Below are 16,090 nucleotides of genomic sequence, written 5' to 3'. Positions count from 1 at the left end.
TTTATACTGGCTTAATCAAATAATTAGCATTGAAAGAAGCAATACAAACCTAAGTACTAGAAAAAAGACAGTGACTGATGTGTACAAGATAAATATTTACTTCTGTTTTACTCCATACATCTACTCATTTTACCTTTACTACCTTCCTACATGAAAAAGATATAACATATGCACCCTTTTTATAACTTTAGAAATAAACTGTTTGTTTTGCTGTGTATTATGTATATAAAGCTGTTCCATTATGTGTATAAAGGATTTAATGCTATGCCATCTGCTGTTTCCTTTGTGCTGCAGAAATATTTTTTTTAGAAAACTGAATGCATTACGAATTCTGTCAATTGAACTAATATAGAAATGAAATTTGTTGAATATGCAAAATTTTTAGACAAAAATGACTGTAATGCTAAATGGCCATGCTGGTATGCAATAACCATATATGATGATGTTGTATCTGCTGATACTAAAACAATTATTTTTCCTTTGTTTATTCATTTTAAATTAAACAAATTAAAATCATATGATGAATACCTAGATTAATATGACAAAAAACTATAATCGAATGCTATACCCTTCTCTTCTGTACTACTCCGATGCAGCTTAGCTGTGCAGTAAAATGTTTTCAAAGAGCACTGATTCAATGAATAGTAGGCAGCACCACATAGTTAATGGAAATTATAATGGAAGGTCCTGGCTTAAATATGACAAAATAATTCATTGGTAGCTCTGGAGATCAGGGACAGAAGCTAACTCTTGTAAGATAAAAATGCATAAAGTACTCACTCAACAACTGAGGACCAACAATAAGAAAATATAATTTTGCCTTTTTGAGTCAAAATGGTTGAATTTAGGAAAAAAACACCATACGTGATCCTAAATACCCAATATTTCCACAATTATATCAACATAATTGGCTAGGCAATGAACAATCCAATTTTGTATGGAACCAAACTGGGACAGTTTAGTAAGTATAAGAATGAAATGAGAGCAGAATTTGCAATAAAAATGATCTGGTAGCATGTTGGATCCAGGGGCTTTATTTTTATGTAAAGAGCAAGTGACTGCAAAGACCTGTTATGGGATTCTAAAATAACCCCACTATGGCAGGTAAGTCATAGGAAAAACAAACTGTTTATGTGACTCTGGAAAATGCATTTCAGAGATATGTTAGCATGAAGAGAGACCACATTACTGGCTAGCTTGCACATTTCTGAATCACTGCTAAACACCTTGAGTGTTAATCATCACTTTCCAGTGGTACGTACCTGTAGTGGCACATATATTTCATGGTCATATTCACACTTACCATTCAGTCTCCTACCTACACGTACACATTCAGAAACACTCACACACAAACCTAGCTCCTAACTGTCCCTGAGTTCAGAAAATGTTCTCGATGCATCCTATCATTTTGTCTGTCTCTTATAAGTCATAGATGATTGCAGTCAGTGCATAATACCACACATTAGCCAGAAGTTCTCTCGTTTGCTTTTTTTGTTGGGGTGTCTTCTGTGTGGAGTCTGCATGACTTCCCTGTGTTTGTGTGGGTTTTCTCCAGTGCATGCATTTGTATGGTGTAGAAGAACAGTGGCAGAGCTAACCATCTGGTGGTGTGAACATTGGCTCTAGGTGATGGTCACTATTAATGTGACACCCTGACCCATGTACAAAAACAGGTAGAAGGGGGATGTGAATAAATGGAGGAATCTGATAATTGTTGATGGTGACAGTTAAAGTGGTTTTATCTGATAATTAGTGAGTCAAGCAAAAAAAAATCTAATCTGAATGTTTTGTGTTTCTTAAATCAAGATGTGTGAAAACAGGAAGTGTAGGACTTTTCTATCAACTAAGTCATTCTGAAACTAAGTTAGACATATGGAACATCTGGATGCAGTGATACCTTTGGTAGAGAAGTTCACATGCCAACATTTGTCCAAAACTATATTAAAGACACTTGAGAAAGGGCCAGAAAGGAGATGATGAGCTTGGGTGGCCTTTGTTAGCTCAGTTATTTTTAGGGATAGGTAGGCTGCTAGAGCCATAGCACTGATGTCACCTAGTGGACATATTGCCTGCCTTTATTGGCTACAGTGGCTTATGCAGTGAATGTGGAGTTCTACTTTGTAGAGCATGGATAAGGAGGAAGTATATATGGAAACATGCATTTCTCCCCCTTTTCCCAGTGAGGCAGCAATTGTGAGTCAATAAGCCATATTCAGAAGGGACGGTAGGTAATTTCTGATCAGGCTTTCATGGAGAAAGAACATATAGACTACAGAGCTATCACTTACCCTGGGGATACCTGGGTCTTGCCCCTGACAGTTTAAATGGGCTAATTGGATGCAGACAGAGAAGACACTGGGAAGGTCCCAGGGAGTTGGCCAGCAAAGAAACTGTACTAAAGTCACTGGTATAATAAACAAATCAGGCTGCAAAATTATAAAAGAAATGGAAGATCTCCCAGATCTCATACGTAAGTGGAATAATTATCAAATCCCCAAAATAAGGAATTTCCAAAAACAATGAATTTAGCCAGCAAAATCCAAACATGACTGTCCTGATACACATGTTGGATATAAAAATAATCCCTATGGAACACAATTGCCAGCCCTTTAGATTTATTACAATGGCATTTAATATATGTAGCTTGACATGATTTTTTATTTTGTAAAATATTATTCTAATAAACTTCTTCTTCTTCTTCTTTCAGCTTTTCCTGGTTAGGGGTCGCCACAGTGGATCACCTGTCTGCTCATGATTGGCAGTGGAGTTTTACGGTGTCGATTTGCCAGCCTGGCACCCAACCTTACACAGAAGACACACACACACACACACACACCTAGGGCCAATTTAGTGTGTCCAATTCACCTACAGCATGTCTTTGGGATGTGGGAGGAAACCGGAGCACCTGGAGGAAACCCATGCAACCACAGGGAGGACATGCAGACTCCGCACAGAAGGCACCCAGCTGAGGATCAAACCAGAGAACCTCTTGGTGTGAGGCATTATTCTAATAAAGTGTTGTGCCTAAAATATCTGTGGATTTCATATCTATGTCCTTAAGAGTTACATGAAATCCTTTCAATTCTTGCTATGGTGATAAAAACTATATATTGGTATTCTCAGCTGCTCATGTAAAAAATGTCTATACTTTATTTTCCTCAGTTTCATTGCTTTGTATATCATTGATTATATAATAATGCAATAAAAACAATGCCTTTTGGCCTGGATTGTGCCTAAATAGTTTCTATGGGCCAATATGCTTACCCAGTCAACAGATGTATTTATGTATATATGTATGTATGTACAAATAGATAGCTAGATAGATAAATAAAGCTACCTTTTATGCTGACAATAGTATGTAGATAGGTTTGATTTTCTCCATGAAGTTTTCCTTTTCCTTGGATATTAGCAAACTTCAATTAACTTTTTATGTCAAAAATTCTACTGTTACTGAGGTAATAATCCCCTTCTTTAAATTGCCATTTGGGGTCAAAACACAATTGTTTGTAAACTGCATTGTCAAGTCAAATGGTTGTGCATAGGTTTCTCATAATACTGTCTGCCTGTGATGACTTTGTCAGAAGAATAAATACAAATATCAATGTTTGAGATTAAAAGATGGCAATGCTTTTCATTAATCTGCTAATAAAGTAGAGGAGACTTTAATTTGTCCACAACAAATAACAACTAATACCCATATGCTGCTTCTTCTGTATGACTGACATATCTCCCTGTACTGAAAGCCCTTTGAGCAAAAACTAATTTGAAATTAGAATGGAAGCCTGATTTGCTTGTGAATCTGTACAAAATGAATAGTAGCAGTAAACCAGTTACTCAAATCAGAGGGAACAAAGTTGAGATCTGTGTTGAAAACAGAGTTTTCCTGGGCAGCTGCAATGTCTTGAGAAATGTTAAGTAGATTATATAGCTCTCCCAGTGATAATTCCTTCTGACATTTTTGAGACTCAATTCTCCTTCCATTGCTCCTGAAGCTTCAATGACTTCCTTTGTATTCAGTCACAATGCTGTTAAATTTATATTGTTACAAGCAGAAACATCACTGGTTTATACATCTTTATCAACAATATCATTCCCATCCGACCCAGTCTCTCTTTCTAATGTATTGATATAAATGTAAGATTTTGATTACTTTATAATAGAGGCTTTTGTTCCCTAGGGTATGTTAAAAATCTCACAAGAGTTAAAATCCCACACAAATCTTTCACGTTTATACATACACACAGGTGCATGCACACATGCAAACACACACACGTATTTGCACATAAATACACATGCATGTGCACATGAACACAAGTGAGTGAGCATGTGCACACATCCACTCATGTTCATATGCACAAACATACATACATATATAGGGTCTATATTATAACAGTGAATGCTTAAAATAGTAACCGCTGTATAATCAACCCTTAAAAATCGAACTGGCAAAATGCCAAACACACGGAACAACAATGTTTTTCCCAGGGAAAAAAATCACTGTTCTGTATGTTCGGGATTTTGTGGTTTCAATTTAAAATGGTTGATCAAACAGCGTTCACTATTTTAAGCATTCACTGATATAATAGGGAACCCATATATACACATGGGAGAAATATAACAGACAACAATATTTGTTCGACCTTTCAAAGACTAAGCTGTTATATCAGGAGGCTTATTAAATAATAACATAAATTCAAGAGATATGTAACCTTCAAAAATGAATTCTCTGGAACTTCTGTGTACCACAAGATATGCTAGCCAACACAGACTGGTCATTACCATTTCAAGATATATATCCCATATATGACATCCCACTTTTTAAACCTTATGTATAGATGCATGCATTACAGTACATTGATCACTGCTAACCTTAACCTTAATGGACATTCCATGAGTTATTTACACTGATATCATTTTTCTTTTAAATTTGTATTCATGAACTAAAAGACTAACATAGAATTATGTTTAATTACGGAACAATGCCAAAATCTAGTTTCTTCAATGGTCTACCATATCTGAAAAATCAAAAGGTGTGGTAATAATGAACTCCTGGCCTCTGCACAACTTCATTCAGGGAGACAACTTCAGGAGCACCCCCCCCCCCCCCAACTCACAACCATCACGTTTTTTACAATTTCTTTTTCATGTGAAACAAATGATAGTGACAGTGCTGGTTTAGCAATCTTTATGGAACTTCAGTTTCAACACCTTTGTCTTGTACATATCTATATGATTTCTCCTGTATAGTTTACCACATTCCCTGTGAATTACACATGATCTTAGTTCATCTGTTTTACAAACTATTTCAGGCTGTGGACTTTCTCGTGGCAACTGGATTCTTCCTTCTGACCTGTAAATCTTGTAGTCTTCTGCAGATCTACTTGTAGTAGAATATATATGTCTCCGCTGATTTATTTTCATAATTTCTTTTACTTTATAATTCTCAGGTATTGATAACATTATTGAAGCAGACAGCATAACAATTTATACAGAGACGATACTGACTTCTATGAACTAGAACAAATCTGTACCCACTTAGCTTCATGGATGATCTGGAAATGGATAAACAACCATTTCTCTATTTGAGAGTGGTATATACCCAAGCAGAGAGCCACAATTAATAAATGTCTTATAATTACAAATAATAATATGTTATTGCCAAAACTATGAAAAAAAGAGTTTTTTTATTTAAAGGCCAGCCAGGGTTTGAAATTCACTCACACTTACTTTGAAGTTAGCAAACCCAATGAATTTTTTTATGTGTGAGTTTTGAGACAAGGTATTAATTCAGGATACAATCTCTTTGCTAGCCTTTGGGCCTTGAGTTTTTTTTCCCTTAATAATAATGCATAGTGATTATAGCTCAGTGGCATTAGCATTTGTAGTTTTTGTTTAGCCTCTGTACTCTTGCAAAGAATAAAACTGCAGTAAATTTCATTTTCTTTCTGTGCTACCAATAGTATGCTAAGAACTGCAATGAGAAAACAGTATTCTTAACCAAAATTTACACTGCAGTTCATTTAAAACACTTTAGCAGGTATGAAACTAACCCTGAGCTTCTAGAATGATGTCAAGGCATTCATAAAAATGATCGACTTCAACAACTGGCTTAGCTGCTGCTGTCATTTGATGGGGATACAATACAAATCTGCCCAGGAGGATACAGTAGTCTGTCCTAATTGCTTTGACAGGGATGGCCTGCATCTGTCACCCCAAACTTCTTCCCTCTGTCTGCTCGATTCTCCTCACAACATCCAGTCAGCACTGCCCCTTGTGATTACCTCAGAAGTACTAAAAGCCCTCTCCAAAACCAAAACCAATAGATCTATGGGTCCAGACCACATACCATGATGTTTCTTTGTTAATATCAAACACTGTCTCTCAGATTCCCTAGTAAACATTGTTAACATCATCTCCACTATTTATGGTCTTGAAGCTTGGTGAACAACTGTTGCGGTTCCCCTCCATAAGGGTGTCTCAATCATTGACCCCTAGGAACTACAGACTGATTAGCTTTATCAGCCTCATCTATAAGATAATGGATTGCATCATAATGTAGTTTATAAAAAAGGATACTGGCATCTTATAATCCAGTGACACAAACTGATCTGGCTTTGTAAAGTGCAAAGATTGCCTATTTAACCTGGTTGATGCTTTTGAAAGAGACACAGAGACATTGGATGAAGACAGATTTGTACATAGTACCTAAATGACCTACTCAAAACTTTTGACACTATCCCATGTTGTGGAATTATTAATAAACTGACCCAGCTAAATATAAACCGTTACATAACTCATTGGATAGCAAAGTTGACTGACAGTCAGGACCTACTCAATCATGGATGGTGACACACTTCCCTCAAAAAAAGCTGTAATGTCCTTCAGGCCTCTATTCTGGGACCACAACTCTTTGACATGTACTTTACTAACATCAAAGCTGAAATAAAGTCTCTCTGGCTGGTCATGATTGCAGTTGACTGCAATTTCAACGCTGTCATCAACAATCAACACCAATGATCTCAAGAGGGTCCTAACCATACAAATTTATGGTGTCCGGACCACTGACCAAAGCATACAAAAGAAAAGTAGTGCTGTAGTCTTTGGAAAAACCAGAACACCACTGCACCTGCCACATAAATGACAGCCACTGTTAAAACAGATACTGCCATTAGAGAGTAGGCACAGTTATGAATATCAAACTCTACTATGACCATCCATTATCCTCTAACATTAGGATATCACTAGGACAGTGGGTCTCCTTTTGATCTAAGACCAAGTACTATCTGAAAGAACACAGATGCCTCACAAAATATTTTTTTCACACAAAGTCATTGATTTGAACTGCTTCCCCTCCCCAAAGAAGGAATCAGACAGAAGGCAATTTTTGATGAGGGGGTCCAAAAAATCTGCAATATAGTCAGTACTTGTATGTATTTATTTATTTATTGTTTTACTTGATCACAGGGTGAAGACATTCCGGTAATTGATATTGCAGAACATGGTCTGTCAGATACAACAAATAATCATGGTTAAATATTACATTCAAATATAAAAAACTATCATATCTGACTATTAGTCTTATGGATTTTTGTAGTAACTTAGTTAAATGTCATGTGTTTGTTAGAAGACAAACAGTAAGATGCATGTCAAAGTAAAGAACAAGTGACAGAACACTCAGGTGCTAGAAATTATTGATAAAACAATGTTTACAAAATGTAAAATCATCAGGTGATGAGAAAGGCATTTTTTAATCTTCCATCATAATATGCATGGGTAGCTTTGCAATACTGTGTTGTTGCTCAGATTTCTGATTGCCTTATTAAAAAGACAGGCATAAAGGGTATGGGAAGGCACGTTTTTCTGTCCGTCAATTATCTAGCACAGTAGACTGTATGAAAAAACAAACCATTTCAGACTTACTTTCTCTTTTCATTAAAGTATTATTATTAGTATTTCTTTCTTTATATTTTTGTTAATAGAGTAGTCACACTATACCTGTGACTTATTTACAGGGGAGAACCAAAGTAAAAGTAACAGAACCATAATAAATAATAAATAAATAAATTAAAACATACACACATACATACATACATTAATAAATATGAAACACATAACCGATTAAACCTGTCTGTTTGTAGTCATATATTACAACAGAAGACCTTGCAAACATGGCACAATGTTTGTGACATATATTTATATACAGTCATATGTGGCAAGAAGCAGCTATGTCTGAGGGAGCAACAAGACATGGGTAGCCATATTCAAGATATCATGTATTAGTGTTACATTCATATTTAAGACTGAAGCGTCAGAGATCACAGTTTGCTACAGACACCCTTATGTGAAGATTCACTTCAATGCATAGACTTGTACTTTCGCTTGTTATAGGTTATGGACATCAAAGCCCATAGCAGGTACACTGCCTCCTTTCAGTTACCAGGGGTTGGTGTCATTGTTGTGAAGGCACTAGTGTATAATTCTAATTACTTATTCATATTATATTGCTTGTTTGTAAGTCTGGGTTTAAAACATGTTTTCAAGCTTGAAAATACAAATAATCCAGTTTTATAGCAAGGTCCTGAGTTGTTGCGCTGTTGTGGTTACATTACTAAAAAAAGATAATGTTTCTTCTGTAGCATCATATAATGGTAACATACAAACATTTTTAATGACAATGTAGCTGGATAATGTGCAAATGACAGGTACATATTCAGCAACAGAGGCTGTTGCAGTGGGAACTCCACCTTACCCTGAGGCACAGCAACATCAGACTTGTTAATAACACAGAAGGGGTGAAGGTGGTTTTGTGTGTGTGTGTGTGTGTGTGTGTGTGTGTGTGTGTGTGTGTGTGTGTGTGTGTGCGCATGTGGGGGTGAGGGGGGAGTGGGCTTCACCACCCACATGAAAGCACTTATTTTTAGAAAGCGGCAACTGACATTCTTCTAGAAGTAGCTTTTGTAATAGGTGAGCCTCCATTATAAGCTCAAAAGAAAATCTTGAGAGGTTGCATTAATGTACCTAGCAACCAGTAGATTCATTAACAATGGTGCTGTTCATTAATCTGACATTATAATTTACAGTGCAGAGTAATTAAGATACAGTGGGTTATATGAGATGTTTGTCCTTCTCTTCAGCGTACTTTGCTAAAGATATTATGATTCCTGTGTAACAACTATTGCTAGTTCATATGTGCACATTCTGACCTGAAGGCATATATAACGTTCTCAGTGTTCCTTTACCATTGCTGTCCACAAATGAGTCAGAGTACAACAAACTGTGATGTAGGGTACTGTGACAAGTGCTCACATTATGTGCATTTCATAAATAACTGCACGCTGTACTGTTGGTTTCATACAAATAAATATATAAAACAAAGTAGCTAGCAGATTGAGGTTTCCATGGTAACATGATGCCTTGGGAATAAAGGACAAGAACTTAATTACTTCTCAAACTATGAGCAAATCCTACTCTGTGTGTGAATGTCTACCCACACATAATATTTTATATTAAATAATAAACCTATGCCATCTAAAATGCCAATAAATACATTTCACTTAAAAAGATTGCTTTAGCTTCATTTCACTACTACTATGGCAACACTGCTTGGGCTAACATAATATATATTGCTAGATGGATTCATTGTTGTACCAAGCCGAGTACTATGCTATGACACAATTTATGCATCTTATGTTTCTACAGCAAGACAGCACCTGTGCTTGTGTATTAGAGTCCCCAGCTATCAAAGAACCTTCAAATGGGACAACCATTTTCTTGCATGTTGTATTTTACAGGTGTTACTAAGGCAACAAAATAGATTGCAATATTTATGCAATATATCAGTCACGAATCTGTCATCATTAATGTTAGTCTAGCTAACCAAATAATAGCTGTCACCGTGACGCATGAAATGAGATGTAAGCATTCATTTTTAAAGAATGCTACTAATACTTTTCTATTCCAAAGGACAATCACATGTGGAGCCATAAGTAAATAATGTTTTGTGTTAATGTAGGGGGCTAATGAAAGCACAAGACTCTTGAACTAGATTCAAAGAGCCTGCTGTTAACCAAAACACCTGCCAACCCTAACAGAGCGCAATAGGAGGCTTTGGCATGAGGGTTGTATCATGCAGGCAACAATTTGAGGTGACTAGTGTTAGAAACAAAAACTCTTTCCATTGTGTTCTGTGTTTTCATCTGGAAACAAAATACTTCTTAGATAATACCACTGATTTCTCTGTATAATATTTCTCAATACCTCAGTGAAGACAACTTCTACAACCTACTTATGTATTTCTCTCATTGTTACCCCATATTAAATGACTGTCACTGTTATAATTGTGTTTGACTTTTGGGAAGACTGTTCTTTTTCCAGTGGTCAATCTTGAGTTAGTTTGGACAAAAAAAAAAAGAATCTTGCATTGTCAAGCATCACATACATTTGGATAAGTTCATATAAGCTACAGCAGTGACCTAAAACTGACCATTTGGACTTTCTGATGAAAATAAATATATTTGCACACCTCCCACTTTCCAACCCATGGAACACCAGCAGATTATCTTAAGACTTTTCTCTGTGCAGTGCTGAAGTAAGTGATTGAATACATATACTCACGGGAAATCAGGAGGATCAAAGGCTGATTTTATGACCCCAGCATAAATGGCAATAATTGAGACGATCACACAGCCAAGGAAGAGCAGTGCAAACTTGTTGACATATTTCACCCCGACAAACACAACCAGTGCCATGAATGACAGCATGCAGGAACCATAAACCCGCATGTTGTTCAGGAGTGCAGCTGCCTCTCCACTTGCATCTTCTGCTTTAAAGATGGCAGCCAGTGGGCAAAGATAAGTCTGTGATAAGGACAGAAAAAAAACACGAGTTATAAATTAGAAACAAACTAACACAGTGCAGTTTTGTAAAAAACAATGAGCAAGAGCTGCTTTAGCACTTAACATATTTTAAAAGTGAGGCGATAAAACTGCTATAACACATATTGCACACCTTTCAGTAACTGTTTCCATGAAGGGTCCAAACACGAAAAGTATGCATAACATACTACATGTTATATGACAGATTCTCTGCAGCACACTCTCTACACTTGTTTCATGCAGATGCCTTTTTTAAAATCTTGAAAACATTGCAGTAATGTTCATAGTTTTTTTTCATCTAATGTGGTTCCCAGTTAGTAAACAGGAAGAAAAGAAAAGACACAAGTGCATGAAAAAAAAATGGAAGAAAGCTTTAGTCAGATAATAATAATCCATTGCCACTTCAGGTGTACAAGTCATGTATTTATACATTTTTAATAACTAATTTATTCGATTTAAAGTTGTGAGGGAGCCATATCCTAGCACCCAGTGGTGAAACTATATTGATGGGAGATAGGAAATTCACCCCGGGGATCACTTCTGTGGCTCTGTGCGACAGTGGCACAAGAAAATAATTTTCTTGGATGGCGAATGCCAGGGTACCTTTTGGCTAGGTTTATATAGGCCCTAGGGACAATAGCCTAGTACCTACCTATGAACCTATGGGTAAGGTGGAGAACTAATTGTGAATGGGATGCCAGTCACTTGCAAGATGTGTATATACAGACAGAAAAACAGACATGCGCACATATATACATACACAAACACACACACACATACAGAGGCATGAACATATACACACACTTGTGATCACACATAGACACACACTCAGAGACTGTGTCTTTAAGATGTGGGAAGGAATCAGATGAAAAGTCACTAAGACAAATGAAAGAAGAAGACTCTTGAACCACAGAAGCAAGCACTATAATGTCACAGGGCAAAACACTGCACCGTTATGGTGCTATTGTTAGCTGATAGTATGCATGCTTGTGAAAAGTAGCGGCCATAAAATACCTTTTAGTGTATAATGACATCATTTGTAGTGATTAAGAACTGTAATGATAGGAATGATGCATTTATTCTAAAAATCAAAACTGTAACAAAATTACTACTAAATGCAAATTCAATAAAAGCTTTGAGAAAATAAATATGTATTTTTCTAATGCAGTGGTCTGTCGTGTGATGATGACTGGCATTCTGATTACAGTTAGTACTGGCTCACACACAGTGAATCAATGTGTTTCTTTTTTTTTTTCTGTAGCAATACTCAGATATGGAGGAGACTTTGTAATTCTGTATGAATGCAACACTGCAGTTGTCTCACATGAAAAGCACCGAGCGGTATTTATAGGCGCAGAAAAAAAATAAGAAATTCATCAAAAAAGGGATCCAGACTGAGGATTACAAGAAGAATACTGGCTGAACACTGCACATGTTTCAGACTCTTAGCCAAATGACCCTGATTCAGCTAAGTGGAACTGTGGCATTCCTTCTACCTTTGTGATAAAAATGTACCACCATTAAAAAGAAACACATTTTTATCATAGTCCTACCCTTAGATTACCTGCTATCTAATTTATGCAAATCATCATTTTAAGCTTGGGCCATAAAGAAAGTATTTAGTTTCTTAACTGACTTCCTGGGGCGCCATGCTTGTTTATGACATTCTATTCATCAACACTCTAATATCTAACAAGTAATACTGGGTTCCTGCCTTTTGCATTTTAAGGCCAATATTGCATAGGAATTTCTCCTTTCCCTGAAATTTAGCAATCTCAGAATAAGTATATGTATGTAATAGGGGAGTGGGAGAGCAGTCCCCCAAATCGGAGGGTGCAAAACAATGCCTTTTAGTGATTTTTTTTTAATGGAATGTGTTTCTGTTTCAACCATTATGCTTTCTTCTGATCACAATTATGAGTGAAGATAAAAAACAAACCTGGAACAAACTTCCTGTACTACAGTGGGAGAACACACATTGGTACGTAGCAGTTAATATTTCTGATAATGAAAAGATCAACCTGTGGAAGCTATGCCTCCCCCAAAGCCGTATGTAAAAAATGTTATCTTATTCACTATTCACTACTTTTCCGGAAATGAGATACCAAAAGCCCCGCAAAAATAAGCAAATATTCTATGCGAAAAGATGCACTCTCCCCTCTCAGTTATTGCAGCTTATGACAAAATTGCATACAGATAGAGATTCACCATCCTCATTTCTGCTGCTGTTCCACTATGCAACTGATTAATTGATTTTAATTGTGTGCAGTATTTAAGTGAATGTTTGATGTAACATTTCTTTTGGTTCTGAAGAAGTTTTTTACGAAAGTGTTGAATAAAGTGGAAGTTACGCTAGTGTGTGGTTTCATATTTTCCAGCCTTGAGCAGGTTCTTTTGATTTATTTTAAAATGTATTACTGGAGCTTTTCTCCTTGGGTCTCCACTGAAAATAGGCCACAAGCCCAGCTGGACAAACCCAGTTAACAAATGTCAATAAATAAATAAAATAAATAAATAAATAGACAAGATGTTGAATAGTACAATTTGCAAATACATCAAAAACATGGGTACTGTTAGAAACAGGATGAATAAAAGTGTTGCATCTGTCAATGTGGGTACCAGCTTTGCAACAATGGCATCTGAAAGTGCCTTTTCTTACCGAGGGTGTCTGGTGACCGAAGCCATTTTTATTACATAAGAGGCTTTTTATTATCCATTTGTTCTTGTACGAGAACCTGGGTTTGTCTCCTATGATATTTTTAATCCTCTCATCAGCAGTCAATATAGGCCAATATTTTCTAATGGTGTCACGCACTTGTTTATTATCAGTGCTATTCATCAAAAGGCAATTAAGTTGTGAATTACTGTTCTTATGTTCACCAGAGGATGGAATGGTCAATTATTCAGTACAGTAAGGATGGCCCTTAAGGCTTCTCATATTCTTAAGGTCAGTGGTCAGCTTGAGGTCTGACAATTTATAGTCCCTTGCACGTAAATTATGGTGCAATTTGTCACATTCTGTGATAAAGTCAATCTCTGACGTGCATAAACATGAGACCCTTGTGGCTTGATTTTCAAAGATATTTTTAAAAATATTGTTGAGTTGCATACCCTGGCAATGTAGGTAGTAGTTTCTCCAGGTGCCCTTCCTATGGAGGCATGTCTGTATGCCAGTTTCCGGATGCAGCATCACCTTTACATCAAGAAAATCAATAACTTCTTTGGAGTAATCAACTTTAAATACAAGAAAATGAGTGTTATTGTTCAGATAGTCAGTAAAGGAAATCAGCTGGCTAGCCCCCTTCCATAAAATAAAAATATCATCTACAAAATGTCCATAACAGAGTAGGTGTTTATGCCAATGATTGGAATCACATAATACCTTCTCTTTCTCCTACTGGGTTAATACTAGATTCGAATAACTGTTAGCACAGGGGGTGCCGATGGCAACCCCCCATATCTGTAGGTAAAACTCCTGCCCATACACAAAGATGTTATTTTCTAGCACCAGCTCCAACAGGGGGCATATGAGGTCCGTAGAGATACCTAGATATCTGAGGAACTGATGGATAGCTTCAGTACCAAATTGATTCATATCCTTCAGATCCTTAACCTAACATCTCTGGGCCACTCTTGATAGATGACCTATTGAAAGAGAGAAACCATGAACACAAAGAAAACTCAGTGTGGCTGTGAATAATGTCGACTGTTTGGTAAATGCACTTGATGATGATGATACATCTTCTGATAGTGCAGAGGTGAGAATGGATAGATTAGCCTCTGAGGCTACTGGTGTAGATCTACATGACGCTGGCCCAAGCCATGCGTCTCAGACTCCGTCGATGTTGGAATACAACTCTAACATCTCGTTACAAGCAAGTACTTGACCAAAAGAAGGAGCGATCCACACTCCATCAACTGGCCTCTACCAGTTTTTTGCAAATAACAGTTCCACCCGAACCCCAGAATGCAGAGCCAGGAAAGGAAATGGAAAAAAATGATGTAGACTTAGTTTTCAATCTCTCTCAATTAACATTATGTCCTGAACATATATCCTTGCTTACCAAGGGTCTGAGTTTTATACCAGCACTATCATCTGGTTTGAAATAATTTGTTATAGCCCTAAGGCTATTTGGAAGAAATATCACCCTCAGGTCAGTTTTTGGTTCAGGGAATTATCAACCTACCACTTGTTATAGAAAACAGAGCCTTTTTACACCTGTAAACCACCCTACAATAGATTTATTTATACATCTTTATGAAACTGAGTTAGCCAAGTCAAGAGGAGATGGCAACCAGCAAGGAGGCTTCTATAATGGGTTCATGTCATTTGATCGACAGTTCATTTCACTGACAGTTCATTTCACTGACAGTTCATTACATCGACAAGCATTTTAGGTGGGGGGCTTCACCCCCCATACCCCCCAATGTGGGGGCTGTGCCCCCCCACCCCCCCCTAACTATATATATAACTCCAGGGTCGCACAACATTGGGGAAGGGGGCAAATGCTTGTCGATGTAATGAACTGTCAGTGAAATGAACTGTCAGTGAAATGAACTGTCAATCAAATGACATGAACCCTCTATAATATGACATGACAGGAATGGGATGCCCTCAAGGAGCTCAGAGAAAGAGAAGATCTGGTGATTAAACTGGCTAACAAAGGAGGAGGCATTGTGGTAATGGACTCTGAATGGTATACAAGGAAGATGAATCTGATGCTGTGTGATATGCAGACTTACAAGAAATTAGATAAAAAAGAAGTTGACAGGATGATTAACAGCTTCAGCAGTCACTTATATGAGTTACTCATGGAAAGACAACTAAACAAAGATCTATATGATTTTTTGAAGTAATCCACCCTACCATACCAGCCATCAGTGGACTTCCTAAGATTCAAAAGGACCCTATAGATCCCCCGCTACTGCCCATAGTGGTGGGAAGAGGGTGGATAACAGAACTTCTTTCGATGTACATTAAGAATGAGTTGAAAAAAGCCCTACCACAAGCCACCATGGTATTCAAAGACACAGGTAGTTTCCTAACTGACCTAAGAAATAAGATTAAGGATCTGAAGGATATGAGAGACTTACTATTAGTAACGATGGATATCAATAGTTTATTTACGGTTATTCTAAATCAATTTGGTATTGAAGCTGTATAGAAGATGACAAGTGCCTGTATGATACCATATGCTTTTCAAGGATACTGCTGA

General features: G+C 36.9%; 1 protein-coding gene across 1 annotated transcript in view; it reads right to left on the bottom strand.

Moving 5' to 3' along the window:
• The window catches only part of SLC12A5 (solute carrier family 12 member 5), a 1,753,644-nt gene that overhangs the window by 936,575 nt on the left and 800,979 nt on the right, over positions 1-16,090 (bottom strand). Inside the window, exon 7 of the mRNA XM_044090243.1 lies at positions 10,615-10,856. Within this exon, the coding sequence (XP_043946178.1) occupies positions 10,615-10,856 (242 nt within the window). The remainder of the gene's footprint in view (positions 1-10,614; positions 10,857-16,090) is intronic.

The sequence above is a fragment of the Protopterus annectens genome, chromosome 12.part0, assembly GCF_019279795.1.
Source record: "Protopterus annectens isolate FY-2018-M chromosome 12.part0, PAN1.0, whole genome shotgun sequence".
Lineage (NCBI taxonomy): Eukaryota > Metazoa > Chordata > Ceratodontiformes > Protopteridae > Protopterus > Protopterus annectens.
Note: the sequence above shows the minus strand (reverse complement) of the source record. Positions and strands in the feature narration are given on the sequence as shown.